This window comes from Harmonia axyridis, chromosome 2 (assembly GCF_914767665.1).
Source record: "Harmonia axyridis chromosome 2, icHarAxyr1.1, whole genome shotgun sequence".
In the NCBI taxonomy this organism is placed as follows: domain Eukaryota; kingdom Metazoa; phylum Arthropoda; class Insecta; order Coleoptera; family Coccinellidae; genus Harmonia; species Harmonia axyridis.
In genome coordinates this window covers 6,580,182-6,602,493 of record NC_059502.1, presented here as the reverse complement: position 1 = coordinate 6,602,493, position 22,312 = coordinate 6,580,182, and the positions used below count along the sequence as shown (strand labels likewise).

At 38.0% G+C, this 22,312-nt stretch overlaps 1 protein-coding gene across 2 annotated transcripts in view; it reads left to right on the top strand.

The window, feature by feature from the left end:
• Window positions 1-17,397, top strand: part of LOC123674225 (homeobox protein 2) — a 262,915-nt gene extending 245,518 nt beyond the window's left edge. For both annotated transcript variants that reach the window (XM_045609149.1, XM_045609150.1), the window contains exons 13-15: window positions 956-1,274; window positions 2,956-3,097; window positions 12,260-17,397. In XM_045609149.1, the coding sequence (XP_045465105.1) occupies window positions 956-1,274; window positions 2,956-3,097; window positions 12,260-13,706 (1,908 nt within the window). In that variant the 3' untranslated portion in view covers window positions 13,707-17,397. The remainder of the gene's footprint in view (window positions 1-955; window positions 1,275-2,955; window positions 3,098-12,259) is intronic.
• The last annotated feature ends 4,915 nt before the right edge of the window (window positions 17,398-22,312 follow it).

Sequence of the window (22,312 nt, the reverse complement as noted above, 5' to 3'; positions counted from 1 at the left end):
AGTGTTCGGAATCCAAACAAATAAATTGTCATTCAAAATAGTACGGTGTCGTTAAAGGAATTGGCTTATTTTCATAAATAAGAGTATTTGAGGAACGATTTCAGTATTAATTGATAGACAGAAGGAACGAGGTTAATACCAGTAAGTTTGAATCCTTCATCATTCCCCACATTTTGTAAAAAGCCGTGTTTATTAGTTGAACTTCAAGTTAGAACTTACTGGCATTAATCTCGTGCCTTCTGTCCATCAATTAATAGCAAAATCGTTCCTTAAATAATCTTAGTTATCAAAATAAGCCAATTTCTTTGACGACAACGTACCAATTTGAATGACAAATTGTTTGTTTGGATTCCGAACACTGACAGGAGAACTAAAATGACTGTGTCTGACGTCATCACTAAAAGAGCGTATTGGGGATCGAAAAAGATCCTTCAGTGGTCTGTGTAACGTTTGTAAGAGTCTCCAACAATGAATATTAGTTGACAGATGAAAATAATCACACTCTCATGAATTTTTCATTTAGCGTTTGACGTAGGTTTCGAAAACGACTTTGTCTTAATCAGAAATCACAGGTTACTAACTAATTTACAAAAAACATGTGAAATGGTCGAGGTGCTACACCATCAGTTATTTTAATTTGACCTTCAATTGGCAACAATTATTTTGTGACTATCCTTCAGCATTTCCATTGAGCAAAGTAAATAATGGGTTATTGATAAGGGTTAAGTCATTATTGAGCCAATGCTGAGTAAACTGTAACTCTAAAACCAAGATATCTTCAATCTGCTTTCTGATATCTTATTATTAAAAAAAAAAAGAGTTCAAGATCCTTGAACACTTTTCTCGAACTCTTTCTGCTCCTGAAATGCTTCCAGTCAGCTTTCAATTTTGAACACCCTGCATTGCATACATTGATTATTTCCATATCTGACTATACCTTAATCTTTTTTTTCAGATACGCCGCGCTATAGGTTCTAACAACATACCGCCCCCGCAGCTACCAGCACCAGTCCCAACACCATCACTGCCATATCAGAAAGCTGGTCTTACCCAATCACAGAGCACCAACTTCACCAGTTCCCTCACCAAACCGACCATAGACACGTCCACGTTCCAGTCCAACTACACGCAGTCAGGCATCAAATCTTCGGCTACTTCTTTCAACTTCCAGACGCAGTCGTCTATCACTGGTGCGTATTCCACGCATCCACAGCCATCCAGATCTGATAGACCGACTGCAGGAGCAAATCTCCCCTTGCACTTACAGACCAAAGGTGAGTTAAGAACTAATAAAGAAACTGCAACGCCCAGAAGGAGCTGTTTGAATTCTAATTTTTTTTCTGGTAAAACATAGATAGTATAGCAAGGAGTAAATAATTGAATTTGGAAAAAAAATCGTGAAGGTTTTTCATGTAAACAATTTTTGTTACTTAAATATTGTAGTAGTTTTTTTGCATTTTACAACAAATCAGCTGTTCGAGAAGATCCAAAGTCAATGTTTAGTTGTTGTTAAAATGCCTAGAGCACGTGTATGCGGAATTTCTTGCCTGCTAAGTGAATTTGAATGAGGTCGAATTATTGGTCTACGGAAGGCAGGGTTGTCATTCCGAGGAATCGCTAACCGTACGAACATAAATCCAACTACTGCTATGAGATGTTGTCAAGCGTGGTTTGATAATGACCAAAATCGAAGAAGAGTAGGCGCCGGACGTCGAAGGGGCACCAATAAAGTTCAAGATCGACATCTAAGACCATCAGAGACCGATTTGCGACAGCTCAATCCTGTGACTGTCCGAACGGTTCACCGCTGGATAAGGTCTTATGGAATGCAGCATTATCGATCCCATTTGGTGTTACCTCTGGCGGTTGAGCATTGCTGGCAACGATTACAGTGGTGCAGAGAACGTCAACTTTGTATTGTAGAATGGCATCAAGTCGTCTTTTCTGATGAATCTCGATTCTCTTTGGGTGCACATGATGGCCGAAGAAGGGTTAGACAACGTCGGGGAGAAAGGCGTGAACCTCAGTTTGGATTGAGCGTCATGTACACCGGCAGTAGGCGTTATGGTTTGGGGTGCTATTGCACATGAAAGTAGGTCACCTTTAGTCTTTATTCGAGGTAACATGACAGCGCTGTGTTTACTTCAAGAAATAGTGGTGCCATATGTTCTCCCTTACCTTAACCGGCTCAAGAAACCAATATTTCAGCAAGATAATGGCCGACTTCATGTTGCAAGAGTTATTTTAAACTTTTTCCAAGCGGTCCATGTGAATATTTTGTCATGGCCCCCCAGATCCCCCGATCTTTTGCTCATATAGCATGTTTGGGACATTATGGGTAGAAGGCTTGGAAATTAACCCTAGCCCCCTCGGACTTTGGCTGCTCTGAGGAATGGAGTACAGGTAGCTTGGGATAGTATCCCTCAAGAAGAAATAGACCGTCTTATTGCATCAATTCCGACTCGTTGGGGAGTGTATATATAATAGAGGTGGACAAACACATTAATAACAATATTAGAAAAAAAAACTGCAATCCTTTTTTTCTCCAAATTGCAATCATTTACTCCTTGTTATACTATCTATGTTTTACCAAAAAAAATTGAAATTTAAACAGCTCCTTTTGGGTGTTTCAGTTTCTTCGTCAGTAAGTATACAACCATCGGTACTTCTTGTCGACTCAGTTCATCGGGGGATTTTTTCTCTAATTCTTATAGTTCTTAAAATTTTTCCAGTAAGCATCGAATTCGGGACATTATGGGAATAAGGGATCAACATTTTCTAAATTTTCATACCATGTGCACAATTGTTAGCTGTTATTTCTTATGCTGCGTCTGTTTTTAACAGATCACTGTCGTTTCTTCAAAATTTGCTAATTCTGTGTTAAAATCTGTATAAATCCGGAAAAATCCGTATGTCCGGCAACGCCGCCCAATTTATCAATCTCTGTGTCCGCAGGTGGCAAGATCGGCGGCCCAGTAGGAAACGTCTCTTTGCACAGCAGCAACGATTCCGGATTCAGCAACGACCCGCCGCCACAGCCGGAAATCGATTACTCGGACGACGACTCGATACCTGGACAGACCAAGTTGACCACTCGGTAAGTAGTTATTCCGGCGTTTGCAGCTATTCACACCGGCCCAACGTCAATTAGGGGATAACGCGGAAGCATTCACTTCAAAGCGATTCACCCGGAAATTACTGTTGCATCTGTGCACAATCGGACAATGGCGGGGCTGACTAGATAGCGAGTGGGGAATCGATTTTGCCGACGGATCTGGACTCGGTGTGAACCACAGAATACTGATGTGTACTCAGGGATATTAGGGGTGTGAAAGGTTGTCTCGAAGAATGCTATTTATGATAGAATTGGAGAATTTCAGGCTTTTTAGATGTGGTCTACTCAGGTTTTCACCTGACGTTTAGCTTACTACTGCAGTTAGCATCTCCAGATGTTTCTAGTTCGTAGATCGTGACTCAACGCTGGATCTCTTCAATATGAATGAGGCTTCTCTCCTGATGTGGTATTTGTACTATTTACACGAGAGGAGGCAGAGCTATAAGGTTCATCCTCTCCTCTTCAGAGAGATATTGTTTTTCTAAGAAATATTGCTGGTAATCAGGAGGTGTTTCTTCTTTTCTGTTGATGTTATTCGGATGTTTGTATGTTTCGAAGGCTTCCATATCAATTTCCAAGGGTGGTAGCTCTTGATATCTGAGATGATTCCTGTCCTCGAGAATAGGATGTTATATCTGTCGGTTGAAGTATCCTGACGTCGTGGTCTCAACAGGCCAATTGAAAAGTCCTCTGTACCATAGTAAAACACATTCTTTCGGCAAAATCCGATTTTATTATTCAACATAGTTGCCTTCGAGGGCGATACAGCGATTATAGCGATCTTACAACTTTTCGATAACATTTTTGTACTACGATTTGCCTTTCGCTTCAAAATATGCCTCAGTTTCAGCGATTACTTCTCCATTGGTGCTAAATTTCTTTCCAGCGAGCATTCTTTTAAGGTCTGAGAACAGGAAAAAGTCGCTGGGGCCCAGATCTGGCGAATACAGTGGATGCAGAAGCAATTCGAAGCCCAATTCATGCAATTTTGCCATTGTTTCTATTGATTTGTGACGCAGCGCATTGTCTTGATAAAACAGCAACTTTTTTTCTTCAAATGGGGCCGTTTTTTAACGATTTCATCCTTCAAACGATCCAATGACGCTATATAATAATCGCTGTTGAAGGTCTGGTTCTTTTGGAGGTAATCAATGAATATTATACCTTGCGCATCCCAAAACACTGATGCCATAATCTTGCCATATGACTGTTGCATCTTTCCACGCTTTGGATTCGGTTCATCGCGTGCAGTCCATTCAGCTGACTGTCAATTGGACTCCAAGTGAAATGATGGAGCCATGTTTTATCCATTGTCAGATATCGACGCAAAAATTCAGGTTTATTGCACTTAAACAGCTTCAATCACTACTCAGAATGGTTAACACGTTGTTGCTTTCAATTGATTGTAAGCTCGCGAGGCACCGATTTCGCACACAGCTTTCTCATGTACAAATATTCGTGAATGATATGATGTACACCTACAGATGATATCTTCACAATGTCTGCTATCTTGATCAACTTAACTTTGCGGTCATTTAAAATTATTTTGTGGACTTTTTTGATTTTTTCGTCGGTGACAGCCTCTTTTGGACGTCCACTGCGTTCGCCGTCTTCGGTGCTTATTTCACCATGTTCAATCTCAGCATACCAATCAATGATGGTTGATTTTCCTCGTTCAGACCCTGGAAACTCTTCATTAAACCAAGATTTTGCTTCAACTGTATTTTTTCCCTTCAAAACGCAATACTTTAGCAGCACACGAAGTACTTCTTTTTCCATCTTTTTTCAAATAACAAAAGGAGCTACACTCACAAAATCTCGATCAACTAATGGTCGGACTGCTGTATAATTTTGACACGTATCGTTTGAAGGTTGGTAATAACTAAAAATCATATGGATTTAATACTAGCACCGCCATCTGTGCATCAGTCCGGGGACTTTTAAATTGGCCTATAAGCCATCAGTTTTACATCTTCATCACGAACAGCCTGTACACACCACACAGCCGACAATTTGATGACTTCTCATCAGTCCGAGGCTCAGGTACATACCGTGGCCATAATCAAGGGTGGAATTGAAATTGAGGCGATACAATTAAAGAGCAGGTCCATCACTCTCGACCATGGTCCATTAGAGTGAAGGGGTAGGGGAGGAGAACAGATGACGATCAGAGGAGTGAATGAAATGAAATCGAGACCCGTCGGGCGGTGGATTAGAACGATTCACTTAGCCGGAGTGAATTTGCGGAGATCCATCCAATCCCGGTAAACTATATTCGATTCCTGCCGTATCTCTGCTTTATTGCCTCATATGCCTGCCAAGATACATATGCCGGGATGGGAACTGATGACTGTAGTCGGTGCAGCGTGGCGTGGGGCGTTCTAGCAACAGCCTCCAATTAGCACTAATTTTTGGAATCATCGAACGTCGGTTGTCGAATCAAATCGATAGGACGATCAAGTTAGATCGGAATCGAAATGATGTATTGCATAATTTGTTCGGAGAAAAAAAGTTCAAAGTCCTGAAATTGTCACAGTCTGTTCATCTACCTTACTCTGTCCAGAGTTTTCTGAGGAACTATGGGAGCCATCTGCTTAAAATTTGCTCCACCCCTTATAGTAAGATATAAAAGTTTGTTTGCACCCAAGGTATTAACAGATGTTGATGCCTCTGGCGATTTACAAACCTTGGGCCAGAGCCTCTAGGGTTCTGTAAGTTTCGGTACACTTGCATCTTTCAACTGTCTTGGTACATAGTTAACTATTATATCTGCAGTGAGAAGGTTGCAATTGTGAAGCACGGTGAGCGATATGTACTTTGAACTTTTATGTTTTATGAAATTAGACCGATAGCCCTTTACTGCTTCATATCAGTGTTTTCACCTCTGGTAAAGAAATGAGTCCTGCTCTAGAAGGGACAACATGGCATTAAATAGTAATTGTGTAACAACTGATCTCTGGTCTCAGTGCCAGCTTGTAACAGGTGTTTTTTTTTTTTGAGGTATATAACTTTAAGTTGGCATAACTGTTCAAGATTTAAGCTGTCAAGTGATTTATTCTCAGTTTGGTTTGGCAATTTATCATGAATAGACTCACGCCTGACCGACGCTTGAAAATAGTGCAATTTTATTTCGAAAATAATGGTTCTGTGCGGAATAAGTATCGCGCACTACGTCCATTTTATTTTGTTTAGCGATGAAGCGCACTTCTGGTTGAATGGCTACGTCAACAAACAAAACTGCCGCATTTGGAGTGAAGCTAATCCTCAAGTGTATGTCGAAACACCGTTACATCCAGAAAAACTGACTGTTTGGTGCGCTTTATGGGCTGGTGGAATCATTGGTCCGTACTTCTTCAAAAACGATGATGGCCAGAACGTTACAGTCAATGGTGATCGGTATAGAGCCATGAATACTAACTTTTTCATTCCTGAATTGAACAACCATGAACACCGTTACATCCAGAAAAACTGACTGTTTGGTGCGCTTTATGGGCTGGTGGAATCATTGGTCCGTACTTCTTCAAAAACGATGATGGCCAGAACGTTACAGTCAATGGTGATCGGTATAGAGCCATGAATACTAACTTTTTCATTCCTGAATTGAACAACCATGATGTCCTGGAGCTGTGGTTCCAACAAGACTGCTCAACATGTCACACAGCTCGTGCCACAGTCGATTTATTGAATGACACGTTTGGTGACCGCCTAATTTCACGTTTTGGACGTGTGAATTGGCCTCCAAGATCTTGTGATTTAACACCGCTAGACTACTTTCTGTGGGGCTTTGTAAAGTCATTGGTCTATGCGGATAAGCCACAAACCCTTGACCATTTGGAAGACAACATTCGTCGTGTTATTGCCGATATACGACCACAAATGTTGGAAGAAGTCATCGAAAATTGGACGTCCAGATTGGATAACATCCGAGCCAGCCGTGGCGGTCATATGCCAGAAATCATATTCAAAATGTAATGCCACAAGATTATCTTGCGAATAAATGAAATTCATGTCAATCGAATAATCCATCGTTGTTTTATTGCAATTTGAAGTTCTATAGCTCTAAAAAAAACACCCTTTATTTGGCTCAACACCTACTTCTTATGGTAGCGCCATCGTCGTTTTCTTATGTTTCCTAGGGACTTTCTTGTAGAAGTCTTAGTCTTAGTTCTATAAGATGGTCTTCAAGGAATGTTAGTAGCAGGTCTTCACAAGAATCAATTCATTGCTGACGCACCATGACGTATTTTTGGCTTATCTCATGATTATGAGCTCGTCACGAGTAGAATTCTCTGCAGATGGGACTTTGCGGCATGTCACCAAGCTGACATGAGCAAGTCAGGTTCTGCCAGATGGTCGACTTGTAGAGAAGAAGCTGGTTGCAAAGAGACATTTTGCTATCTATGCAAAGTAGCGATTGCAACTATACCTATATTGCCCCTCCTTTCTTCACAGCTGATGGAACATGTTGTTTCCAAGTTAGCTTCTTGTCATGTATCACTTCCAGATACTTGGCCTCTTTGTTTCAATCGATTCTCCAACTGAATATTACGATCGTGGGATCTTCCCACTTTCGGCTGAAGTGAACATCCTGGATCACCTCAGAGTTTACTTCTTCTATTCTCCATCGAGCGAACCATGATTGGAGTCTTGAGATGGCTTTTCGCAGATACTTCATTGCTATTTTGGGTCACCACAAACTGGCAAAATGACAGTTTCGTCAGCATAAATGCCATGTAGGTTTCCTCCGTTTTCGGCATCTGGGATGAATATAATGTAAACAACAAGGGAGACAGGAAGGAACCTTGAGGGATTCCGTAAGAGAGTGGCCTCTTTGAAGACAGTACTCCGTCAGCTTTAGCTATAAACTTGCGAAAGCCTTGGTAAGACGTTACAGAGCGTTATGAATTCATATCTCAGGATAAACTACATGAAAAATCGGAAATATGCTATTGTATGACTGTGAGAGTGGTGGGTATATTTCGATCTCCGATACAACGCAACGCGGGTTAATTATATCATTCTATCCATATGAAATCCAGACCCAATAGTGTAATTCCGCCTTAAGTCGGGCGTAGGGTAGCTCGGGCCCCCCCAGAATTGTTCAATTAGGATATAAAACGAAATTAAACTGATAGGAAGACCGCCGCCACAGCATTCCTCGTAAAAGGGTATGTGAAAGGCGATTTCCGCAAATTGAGGATCATTCTTTTTCTCCACGAAACAAATTATGCCCTCCGTTACGTCTATGTCGGTAGTGTCCTCTGGTGGCGCTTTTGTTAATGATAAGGGTATATCTTTAACCGTTACGTCGTTTTGGAATGTAGCTCTCGGATACCCTTATACACCGGGTGGATGTGAAAACGTGGAATCATTAAAACCGTTATACTTCTTGGTAATTTACTCTACAGTAATTTTGGTTTCACCCGGTATCTTCACTAGTTTCCTCATTCTCTTCGATATTCTACTTGAATTTTCTATGGTTCTGATGCCCTTATTGATACGAAATTTGGTACGAATCTTCTGATTGCTACTCTATACATGAAAGCGAAATTTCAACTCTTTCGAATCTGTTAAAATATTAGATTTTTGAATTTCCTATAATTTTGGTTTAGCTCTCCACAACCAGCGAGTAGTTTGCAAATGTAGTTTGCTCAATGTTCACCTAAATCTAGGCTTATAAGGACGTGATTCAGTAATGTAGGGGATAGTTCAAGAGACCCTGGTCGATATTCTTTCAAATTTAACTAGTAACTTTCAGTTTGTTAAGATGACAACATCGTTGTCGAAGCCTTCGTTAAACGCTTGTAAAGATTCTGTGGTTATTACAACTATTCTGTAGGTACAGTGAATTATGATTATATTCCCAAATGACCTGAAGTTGAACTTGGTTCTTCTTAAATTTCAAGGTCCACTTGGAAAATTTGCGTATGGAATTGAAGTTGAGTAATGATATTTTTCAAAAATTAGTTTGTCCTTCATGGGGTGCTGATGCCAACTTTGGCCTTGGATTTTTCTATTGCTGAATACTGTTGTTCTGTTTGGTTCAATAGTGCTCATGTTCATAAAATTGATGCGCAGCTTAACGTTTCTATGAGAATTATTAGTGGAACTATTAGAGTCACACCTTTACATTGGTTGCCAGTGCTATTACACATACTACTGCCTTATATTCATAGACAGGTTGCGTTCAAAAAACCTTGGGATAAATTTCATTTCTATCCGAACTTATTTCCAATTGTATCTTACTTCCCAGATACTAGAACGGCCAGATTGAAGTCACGCAAACCTATATGAGTTAATACTTTCCTTCAATCTAATGAAAGTGACAAAGAATATTGGCGTTCGCAATGCAGTTTTGTAATGTCTTCAATAAAAGTCTAATCGTTGATCCTTCAAAGAAAGTGTCAGGCTCTAATCTTCCTAGGAAATTTTGGTTATTTTAAATCTACTTAGGATTGGTCATGGTCGTTGCAATCTTCAAATGGTGTTTTCATTGAAAGCCCACTATGTAAGTATGGTGTAGAAGAAACTATTCACCACTTGGTGAATACTTGCCCTATTCATAAATTTCATAGTGGTTTCCAGGCTATCATCTTTTGGTGAAAAGAATGGAACGAAAAGATTTTTTTCGGTAAGAAGAAGCCCTTCAACATAAATATGTCTACTTATTCTGTTAACAAATAAACAAACCAATCACTTAGGTACACCTATACGGAGAGACAGAGTCTCTGCTGATGTTTTTATCTGTGCACTTACATTGAGAAGAATGATGCCCCGTTTTCATTTCCTCTGCTTATACTGAGATTATCTACATCTACACATGCTTCGATGTTTGAAGTTAATAATTTTTTGTATTCCTCTATTTCAAAAGAATATATATGCTTCAAATAGATTTCTATCCAAATGTAAACGACATTTCCTACGCTAAATTTAAAAACATCTTCCAATATCCACTTTGGGATGCTCGGTCAGAACTCTGGAAAACATCGCCAATTAATTTTTTTCCGGCATAGAAAACGACGAGGTCCGAACCAACTGAAGTAATGGACGAGACGAAACCCTTCCGGGCGAGATAATTATTTTAATTAAAAGGGGCGAACTTTGAAGAGGCCGAAGGTGGAATTCGGCTGAATGTGAGGCTTGGAGATTGAAATATCTCAGTCGGAAATGTATTTACAGCTGGGGAAAAGGCTAGATTCTTCGAGAAATGTCTGATTCGGTGTTGCCAGATTGGTCATTCAAGTAAAAAAAAATGGACATGGAAAAACAGAAAAAATTTTCAAAGATCAAAATAATTTTCATCGATAAATTTTCTGTCAATGAAAAAGAAATAATAAATGAAAATCCAAACAGTACGAATTACTACCAGAACAGAACAAACAATGACGAAATCATAACACTACTGATATTCATTTGCATGTTCAAGTTACATCAATTTGAATTCCCTCTTCCATCGTTAAATGAAGAAATTCAATCTTCTTTTTATTCCTCCGTAAACCAGAAGTTGAAATAATCAAATTCTGAAATTTCAATTTTTTTTCGCCACAGATCAGATTCCATTAGAGCTACATTCATAAATTGTTTAGAAATAAATAGGGTTTACTAATCAATCTGAAAATGCAATAAAAAATAGTGATCCATGAAGAAAAATATTTTTGAAGCGAACCAAGCTCAATGCTCAAAAGCATCATTTGCGTTCGATAATGAACGCCGGTGATTGTTTCAATCGGTTTTAACAACTCATAATATACTACCCCTAGCTGGTCCCACCAAATACTGAGCATGACCTTGGAACCGTGAATATTCAGTTTGTCAGTCGACTTGGAAGCATGGTCGGGTAATCCCCATGATTTTCTGTGCTTGGAATTATCGTAATGAACCCATTTGTCGTCTCCAGTCACAATGCGATGCAGAAATCCCTTCCGTCTTTGCCATGCAAGCAGGTGTTCACAAGTAAAAACGCCTCTCGGCTTCAACTCGTACGGCACCCAATTTCTTTGTTTCTGAATCATTCCCATGACTTTCAGGCGTTTTGAAATGGCTTGATGTGTCACTCCCAATGATCCTGCCAATTCTTGTTGTGTTTGACACGAGTCTTGATCAAGTAATGCCTCCAATCTGCATCTTCGAAAACTTCGCTCGTCTTCGACATCAAAATCACCGTTCCTGAAGCGTTGAAACTACTTTCAGCACGTTCTTTCACAAATGGCGGCCTCACCATAGATATTTGAGAGCAGTCGATGAGCCTCAGCCGCAGATTTCTTCATATTAAAGCAGAATGACGAGAATTTGGTTCGTTAGCTGGCATGTTTAATCGAGAATAAATTTAAGATGCAGACACAAATCGACTAATATTTCGATGGCAATATGTTAATGTTAATAATGATTAGTTAGTCTACGATCGATTTATTTCGACTACCAGTCACAGTTACTATTGCAAAACGGCAGAAGCAAAATTGTACTAATAGCTCTAATATAGTAATAATAGTCTCTAATAATGTGTCACAAACAAATTTTAACGCTCAAACGTAATAGACTGTCGCATCAATAGAGGAATATCCTGTATATAAAGAAAATACAAAAAACACTTTAGCTTTCATCCAAAATCAGTAGATCTCCACAAAAAACTGAAGACGTGGCAACACCGTTCCGAAATATTCCAGTCGGAAATGTGTTTACAGCTGAGAAAAGGTTGAATTCTTCGAGAAATGACGGAACGCTGAAGAGAAAGCGAAACAAGTCATCGCTTAGAAATATGCCTCTTGGTGCAGATGAAAAGCGTTTCGTTTGTTCGTCCGAAGGAATTCGTTTTATCAGAGAAATGGTTGATTGGGGTGGAAATTTTGACTTCAATGTTCGCGTAATTGAATTCTTGGGAATTATCTAGCTCCGAACATTGTACACAGGTGAATGCAGTTAGATATTACAACATTATTCAGAAGCTGAATTTGAATTCTTGAAATGAATGCTTCTTCGAGATTTTTTCGTTTTTCGATCGGAATATTGTCTATTATTAATTTTTTCTTTATTTATTTTCATTTCTTTGATTTATTTTTTATTCATTTTCATTTCATTAATTTTTGTTTCATTAATTTTTTTTGTAGTCATTTTCATTTTATTCATTTTTATTTCACTTCCGCACAGAAGATCCAAAAGAGAGAAACAGCCGAAGAATGACAAAAACAATAACACCTTAGTGAGAGGCTCATCCATAAGACACTCCCAAAGCCACGGAAGCCTGGTAGGTAACCAATATCATATGGCAAGCGACCCTGAAACCTTATCCAGAGAACACAAACACCTGGTAAAAAGAACCAAGTCCTTCTGGAAATTCGGCAAGAACAGCTCAGACTGCGAAATATTAGAAGGTATGGCCCTGTGGAGACACAGAGACCTGGTGGACGTTGAAGAAAGCAAGGTGAAAACGAAGAAGTTCAAAAGCCCCAAAAAAGTAGAGAAACCACCAAGAGACAGATCCAACGATTCTGACAAAACCATCAACAATAAAACCGTTGAGGAAGTTGGATCCAAGTCGAAATTGAAGAAGAACTCTGGCGGTTCCAAGGCAAGGAACAACTCTGAGAAGAAGAGCAAAATGTCCTTGCCTTCGAGAAAAGACTCTGCCATAGGTAACAACGATTACGACCATTACAACGAGGATATGAAGAATGGTGAGAACCAATTCTACGACGATGAAGACGGTTTGATGTTGAAGACGGTTAACAGAAGAAACATCCTACAACAGTACGATAACGATGACTCGACTATCATGGATTCGGAAGATTCTGATTCAGATGCCACGAGCGATGATCCCTACGATTGCATAGTCAGCGAGGGTCAGAATATGGAAAGGAACCAAAGCGGTAACTTCCCTAATGTAGCAGAGATTGGGAAAAAGCTGGAGAAACTGTCTAAATCCAGCAAATACTCTCCTAACAAAGGAAATAACAAAGAGGCCAACCAAGACCAAATCGTAGTTTCGGAGAAGAACAAACTCAACACGACCCCAATCAGGACAAACAACAACTTCGATACCGACGTTATCCAGTACCCAGACAAGCGTTCCAGCTTCAGAACCTTCAGGGGCAAACCTGAGGAGCAGAAAAGCCCTAGTAAATACTACCAAAACCGACAAGGACACGAAGAGAGAAACAGTGATGAGAAGAGACGCTACTACCAAACCACAGAGTCCAACCGAACCAGCACGACAGACAGACGAACGGGTGGTAGGCCCAGCTACGAATCCATAGAATCCGAAGTCATAGAACACAACGCCAGAGAGTCGAAGACCAACACTAACAGGAGATCCAAGGGTGAATCTGACAAGAGCGAACGGAAGAAGTATTACGATTCCAACGTGGAGTCGGATGAAGACAGGCAATTTTTGCCGAGGACCAAGCTGTCGAAGACAAACAGCAACAGCAGCAAGTACGAACAGAACAACGATTTGATGGGGTACGGAGAGACTTTGCAGAGGAGGCTGAAGAATCCAGAATATGGATCTAAGTATGATGATCGGTCTCCTCATAACGGAAATATGTACGGGCCTTGGTATGACCTTTGGGGCCTTGACGCAACGTCGGGAAAGTAATGAGACGATTTGAATGCATTGCTTGATCCTTTCTTGCCTGTTTCTTCGAGCGGTATCTCTTAAGAGTTCTGGAAGGCTTGAACCTGCACTTCACTGCTTATTATCTGGATTTAGTTGTGTTAAGGGAGGCAGTAGCGATTTTTGGCAAGTATGGGTTGTCTTGTTGGCATAAAGACATACATACTTGATTAAATGATATCATTTATAAGGAAAAATGTTCTTGTAGCTCTACAATGTTTTATAATGTAGGAGAGTTTCCATTTGATCATTCATCAGGCCATTTAAGAGCGCTATTGAAACATTATGTCGTGTTAAGACAAATTTGTTCATCTTCGTTATCTTTTTAACGTAGGTATTATTGAGTTTTGTTAATTTTTTGCTTTCAATATTTCCTTATTTTAAGTCTTTCTATTAGTGAATTCAGTCATTCTCTTAGTAACTTGAGATTATTGTTTATTTTGTAGAACTCTCATTACAAATCATTCATCTTTCGTTTTTAATACATCTTTGTTTCATCATACAATTTGGAAATAGGAGTTAATCATTCTTGAATTATTGAATGTTCTATCAGAATTAATTGCACCTATATCTTAAAGAGATACAGTAAACACCAATCAATAGTGAATCCTCAAAAGATCCAAACAATAACAAAAAAGTTTTGCTTTGTTTTCTGTATCTCCTACTTCAAATTTGTAATAAACACCACCTCGACTTCCTACAAGCCTGGAGGTATTTAATCATGAAAACCCATTCATTTCAATTACAAAGGGACAAATTATGTCGCAACACCCCTTTTATTCGATATATTATATCTGGAAACTGTAAACGATGAACAGCGATCTACCTAATCCAATTATTGCCATTAGTTGGGAGAACCAACTAAAGGGGGCAACGCTGTGAATGGTTGGTTTGCATATTTTACTCCAAGAGATGCAAATTGCTGGATGGAATTGCTCGATTTTAGACTACCTTTCAAGCAATACGCGTTTATATAAAGGGAAACCGTCAGAAGTTTTGAAGGTGTTGACGAATCTTATGAATATTCCAAGGAGTTTAGAGTTGGTTATCAAATTCGAACGATACAGGGAAACCCTGAAAAAGAAGACTGGCTTACGCAACGAGATTCTATGGCCAAACAAAAAGTGCTTCCTATTCTTCTGTATTTCATCGTAAAGTCACCTTTACAATTCGAAAAGTAAACGTTGTGTTTCCTTCAGTCGATGTGCATCTTGTATAAAACGTATTGATTGGAAGTAGTGAATCATTTAATGATATTTTTGAAAATTTTCGAATCATAAAATATGGAAACAAATCAAAAAATTAATATCAACATCGAATTCACAAAAAGAAATTAAAAAAGAAACCAATTATAAGTTATGAATAAAATGATAATATATATCAATATCAAATATGTAATTTCTAATCTTTAAATCACATTTAATAGCTTGAACCACGTTTTCTATTGGGACAACATCTGTGGGTTATGGTTTCAGCAATGGGAAAAGCAACCATTATCTGGGATTCCTAATGGTTGCTTTCCACCACATAATTGCCTCTGACATATTCAATTAGATGATATTTTTAATTTGTAGGGATCGTAAAAATATTCGAAAATTGTTCAAGTTCAATTTCAAGCATTTTACTGCTTTTATTATTCAGTTATGAGTAATAATATAATATGATTCGAATATTGCAGGGCTTTGACTAACCTTCAATAAAGGTGTTGGTTCTCTTTCAGATCTGCATCAAGTAACTTCGCCACCATCAAACTGAGGAAAACTAACCCTAGTACTGACAGAAAATCTTCACTAATTTTAGAATAAGCTTTTGCTTCTTGGGAATTCTGAATATCTACTGGACACAAGTGAACTTTTACATATTCCATTTTCATGTATCATTTGAAATACTTTACTCATGTTTCTAGGGAATTTCATACCCAAGATTCTAAGAAAAAAATCCAGTTTTATTCAGACTTCATTTTTTGGCTTGTGCTACATACCTGCTTCATTCACAAAGTCATAAATATTGAGTTGAATTTCAAATTGAATCAATGTGAAACAACTGTATCTAAAAATGGATATAGTCTGCGTTGAGCCTGAAAGAATATATTATTTGTATAGGTATGTTATTTGTATAGGTATGTTAAAACCTAAAATAGATTTTAGGTTTGATTTTATGTTACCTTATTTTCAGTGATAAGATGTAATTGTACTTTTGTAGTTATTGTTGAACGCGATATAAGCTAGTCTATAGTACTTAGGCTAACAAATATTCATAAAGATATTGTATAGATGTAGAAATATCGAATTGATTGCTCAGAAAGACTTCTTGCTACGTTCTCCTGAGATAATATAGTGTGTTTCAAAATTCAGTATTTAGATTTTGGGGTCGTATTTTTCAGTTCGAAATAATACTTTTTTTGGGGTTCATCCATCATACAAAAAAATTTTGGAAATATTGAAACTTGAACTATCTAAATATAAATAATGGGAAAATAGACTTATTTCGACCTGAAGAATGCGCTCCTGAAATTTCAATGCTGAATTCTGAGACACCCTGTATATTCATTTTCAACGATTTTTGGGAATAAACTTCCCAAAAACGTTTTTTGTACATTTTTCTATGGTGGTTGGGATGGTGCAATATAATTAAATTCAACACAAACTTACTATCATGTTTGCTGACTAATAACTTACGCAAAACTCGACATTTTTGAAGGACGTACCTGACTCTCAACTTTTTCCAAAATCTCAACTATAAATCCGGAGCTTAACCAATCAAAAACTCGCATCATCGTATCAAATTCTCAACTCCAAAATGTATATTTTCGTAAAATATGTATTTGAAATTAGGGGACTGTGATAATTTTTTGTAAGATGTTATCATTTGCAAAACATGCTTTAGTAGGTTTGAATATTTTTGTAAATAATCACTATGTATATATTAACACGAATTTGGGGGTATAACTTCATTTGTAATATTTTTATATTAAAGTCACTTAGGAAGTAGAGTACTAGATTATGATGGTCAATTGAAACGACTCGAGAATGTGCTTTAGCTGAAATATTCCAGAAATGGATTGTCAATAAATCAACTGAGAGATGAATCAACGATTTCGAAGTCTAAGGTTTTTCAGATTTTCACAATTCAAGTGAAAATTTCCATATTTTACCACTGAAAAACCTTAGTTTTCATTTGAAAGGAAAGTAAGTGCTATTTACTGTAAATAGTTAATATTATATTTTGTCAATTTTGAAGCAAAAATTTGCTCGTATAAGTGTGAATTTGTTCAACGTTGCTCTTATATATCAGAAATTTATAAATGTTGATAGCCTGTATTAATTTTATCATTAAGTAAACTTCATACTGTAAGAATTAATAATGATATTATTTTAGTCGTACATATTTTCTTTAATTATTAATCTTATTCCATAAATATTACATAACCGTCCACCAATGTTATCTTAAGTGTATACCTTCATTTTATTTCGTGTAAGTTTTTTGCATTTGTTTGATAATGGATGTCTAGTACACCAATGTTTTAATTATAATGAAAATAGAAATAGAAGTGAACTTGATGTAAACAATACGTATGATGTATTCTATAATCATTTTATTCTGTTTTAGCAGATGTATAATGTTACTGTTAAATATATTCGATATCATTTTAATAAAATAAATGAAGAAATAAGGTAATCTTTTATTCTCCTTCCCATCGTTCAATATTGTGATTCATAACGAAATATCTGCTTTTATAAAACCAAATTTTTTTATTTATTGATGGACCATAATTTTTCTGCAGTTTTAACGGTTCACAATATGTCTAGAATCCAGAAAATAAAACTAAAAAGAAAGTGTAAATTGGCAAAAAATTGAGACAGTCGATTTTCACAAGTCTGTGTTGAAGCTAATTTTTCACCTGTAAAATTGTTCTCCTGTCAGTATTCGGAATCCAAACAAACAAATTATCATTCAAATTAGTACGTTGTCGTTGAAGAAATTGGCTTATTTTGTTAAATAAGGTTATTTAAGAAACGATTTTACTATTAATTGATAGACAGAAAGCACGAGATTAATGCCAGTAAGTTCGAACTTGTAGTTCAACTAATAAACACGGCTTTTTACAAAATCTGGGCAATGATACAGGATTCAAACTTACTGGTATTAACCTCGTTCCTTCTGTCTATCAATTAATACTGAAATCGTTCCTCAAATACTCTTATTTATGGAAATAAACCAATTCCTTCAACGATACCGTACTATTTTGAATGACAATTTATTTGTTTGGATTCTGAACACTGACAGGAGAGCCAAAAAAGGCGGTGTGTGACGTCACACTAATAGAGCGTATTGACCTTCCAGTGCATGGTGCATCTTTGACATCGAAATTACCGGAACGAAATCAACGAAACCAAAATTGCGCATGATTGGCTGTTACAGTATCAAGACCATAAACACTATTTACATTTTCAGCCATCTGGCTTGCATTTCCGCCTTTATCGATGAAAAACTGTGAAATATAGCGCATTTTCTCTTTGCTAGTGTCCATCTTCGACACGCACTCAACCTAAATTGAGTCAACTATCAGAAAAGTTTTTGTTGTACGAAATCTTATTTTTTTTTAGCATCTAGCAGAACCCGATCTGACAACGCAAGATACAGATATCTATTGGATAAATAATGGATTTTTTTTTTACTAAACCTAAATATCGCAAAATATAATTATTTTTCCTTGTAATATAACCCTCTTTTTCTTATTCACTAACCGACTTCTGACTACTTCACTCGTTGAAACAACCCTGTAGTTACCCTATATGAACCTCCAAGGGTTCATTAGAATGTCAGATGGTTCCATTTCCAATTCAGCACGACCCTTGTCGAATTACATTTCGACGCACGTTGCCGCATGTAACAACCCTATCAGAAAAAACATCCATCCTTTTGATGCCCTAAGGCCACAAAGGAATCTGCAATTGGTTTATAAATATTTACACTCGTGTGTAAGTATGGCCATCGTTTTTAATATGACTTCATTCCACACTGCCCTAGGGGGGGATATTGGTAAACAATGCGGCTATGTTGGCTGTTTTTCTGAAACGTAGATTGGATACAGTAGCGTACAGATAATGTTGTTCCACTCAGAACAGATTATGCTGTTCCACGCAGTGGGACTGCAGAAACATCTCCACGTTCTCGTGTTTTGAGAGAGAACGTGACCAGATAGTGGAAACCGACCTGGAAAAATCTGACAGTGGGGTAATGAAATATTGCATCTTGGAAACTGCTGTATCAAGTTTGTTCGTCGAGATACAAGATTGTCTCTGCTACAAGGTAAGACAGTCATTTACATAACGAATTCTTAGGATTAAAAATCATTATCATTATTATATTATATTCAGGTTGCAATGAATTCTTTGGGATGTGTGGATTGAATCAGTTGATGACAACATTTTGAAAAATTAATGAGAAGGCCATGAGGAATTTATCTCATGGTAAATCACATTCCTGAACTTCATCCTTGCAAACCAACAATTGTTGGCCCCAACTTAAAGCCTCGACAACAATTCAATATAAACAGACCTTCAACTTTGCTTCCTCCGTTTTTTTTTTTCGAAATTCGAGTCTCTTTATCGTAATAAAACTGGTTATACATTTATGATTTACATCACTGGCCACTACTTTCTCCCATCTTTCGGGTAGCATACGAATCTCGAGTTGAAAAAACTGGTCATCTTTTGAAGCGATCCACGAAATCGATCCAATTTTTACTTCTTCATAAGACCGGAATTGCTGATCAGCCAGGCCGTATGCCATTGATAATAATAATAATAATATATCTTTATTGAAGTTGACAGAGAAAAGAATACATCATAGTGATTGAAAAATATGACAAAGGAAAAATATGACAATCATCGAAACAAGTGATTGTCCGAGGGAGCAACGCCTAGAGAATACAGCAGGTGTGGTAGGACTTTCCATTGCAACTTTTCCAAATATGTCTTGGCCACTTACGCAACGTGGAGTCGAGTGTTGTAATGCTGTAAAATCACTTCATCACGTTTCTCGTTGTATTGCGGCCGTTTGTCTTTCAATGTTCGGCTCAAACGCATTAATTGAGTTCGATAACGATCGCCTGCGGTTGTTCCAGTCGGTTTTAACTTAACAGTTTCATGATACAATACGCCGAGCTGGTCCTACCAAATACTGAACATTACCTTGGAACCCTGAATATTCGGTTAAGCTGTCAACGTGGAAGCATGGCCGAGATATTCCCATGATTTTCTGCGCTTAGGATTATCGTGATGAAACCATTTTTCGTATCCAGTCACAATGCGATGCATAATTTCCTTCCATCTTTGGTTGCAAGCAGCTGTTACAAGCAAACGAACGCCGTTCAACATATCTCAGCTTCAGCTTGTACGGCACCCAATTTCCTTGTTTCTGAATCATTCCCATGACTTCAAGACGTTTTGAAATGGCTTGTCGCGTCACTCCTAATGGTCCTGCCAATTCTTGTTGCGTTTGACAAGAGCCTTGATCAAGTAATGTCTCCTATTCTGCATCTTCGAAAACATTCTTTCTTCCACCGCCTGCTGGTCTTCGACGTCAAAATCACCGTTCTTGAAACGTTGAAACCACTCTCGGCACGTTCTTTCACTAATAGCGGCCTCACCATAGGTATCTGGAAGCATCCTATGAGCCTCAGCCACAGATTTGTTGATATTAAAGCAGAATATTGAAACCTCCTGTAAAGGAACGCAAAGTTGTACGCCTATGTACAAGGGAAAGTATCGCTTTTGATAGATACACAATATACTATTTCGAATCACGTTGACAGAAAATTATGTTTTATTGAGAGAGAAACACTTTTGATAGTGTCACTGAACGTATCAAGAATTCAGAATCACTAAAAAATACACCAGTTCTACTCCTTGTTCAGAAAATTCATCTGTATTCCGTCTCCTTTACAACGCCAACTTGAAAGGATTCATTATCTGAATGCGCAGAAACTCCTGACATACCTAGTTTTATCACCTCATCGCTTGTCTCAAATATAACTTTTACACCTTTCCACTTCCCATCTGATACGGCACTGCAGTCAAAAACACGGTATAAATTTCCCTCAGCTGAATGGGGTGGAAGGAGGATGTTCTGCATCGAAATCACCTTGTTTGGTAGCTCGTATGAACACTGAACCTCTCGTCTGATGCCCCCTGCTAATAATGTTTGCCCGAGGAAGAAATCTCCTAGAATAATTCATGAATTTTATCTTATCCCCTCTGCTTATCCTCAATCTGAGCGATACTTAAACTAACGTCGGCCATTTATAAGGAAGAATACCGGAATTCTATGCTCTGAGCCAAAACTTAAATCTACCGTGTCAGTACATAAGACAGAATGGTACATAATCGTTCTCATTGTGGCATGTACTAAGTAATAAGGAAATTATGTTGAATGTTTTCCATCTCTGTCCTAAAAATTGTGGGTCTTCATAAAATTGTGGGTCTTCATGAAAAGTATTTCAGTTGAAAGAAAAATCGCGAAATTAAAAGAAAGACAATTTAGAGGGTATTCCAATAAGAGGTTCAATTTAAATGGCCCGTATGGACAGCTGTCACTTTTGAAGCTATCATCTTTTGACATTTGACAAGTAAAAACTACGCTTTTAATAAAAATAGAATGATACACACTTCAACGACACATTGAAATCTTCAAAACTCACTACAAAAATGGTGAAAATGTTCCAGTGACAGTTCGCAAAACTAAGGTAGAAACAATCGCAATTTTGCAAGAAAAGTTTTCTGGCGGTGTTATTTCTCGAAGAGGTGAACCTAATTGGTCACCGATTACCTGTCATTTAACACATTCAGACTTTTTTCTTTCGGTCACGTGAAAGATAAGTTCTTGCTCCACAATAGAATCAAGACCTTTAAGATGGAATTCGTGAAGTTATGGAGGACATACAACTGTAGTGACTCTGTCTGCTCATAGATGGCGATATGGGTTTTCGCTACACACATACCTCTGCTCCAGCGGATTTATAGGGGTCATAGCGTTGCAACAGAGTCGCCTCTCCACGTTGGTGTGAGAGGGTTTGTCTTAGGCAGAGATCACTGGATAGCCTAACTGAAGGTTCCACTGTAGCCGTGGCGACCATTCTCTTAAAATATAGCAAGTTTTTCAAAATCAAAAAGAAACTTTACATTGGAAGTTATGTTCAGGATCTGAGTGGGTGACCGCTCAGTTGAATTTCTAAAAAAGATCAAATGGAAACCCTTCGCGGTACGCTGTTTGATATGCACCCGACTCCTTCTTCTGTCGTTCAGAATTTCACAGATAACGCCCTACTTCCGGCCAGGTAACTCCTAACCCAGACTCTACACATCTGGAAGTTTTCCCAACAGTTTTTGGAAAATCGATGGAAAGCCTGCCTCAATCCAATTAGCGCTGAAACGGTTCGATGAATAAAAACGAATTCCATTTTATTCCTCATTCATCTTGGGAAACTTACAGGATTGGGGCTCAGTTATTATAACTCTGAGATCCGGAATAGTCCACTAACTCTAGGCCTTGTTCTTTTTTTAGGTTTCAATATAATTCGTTTT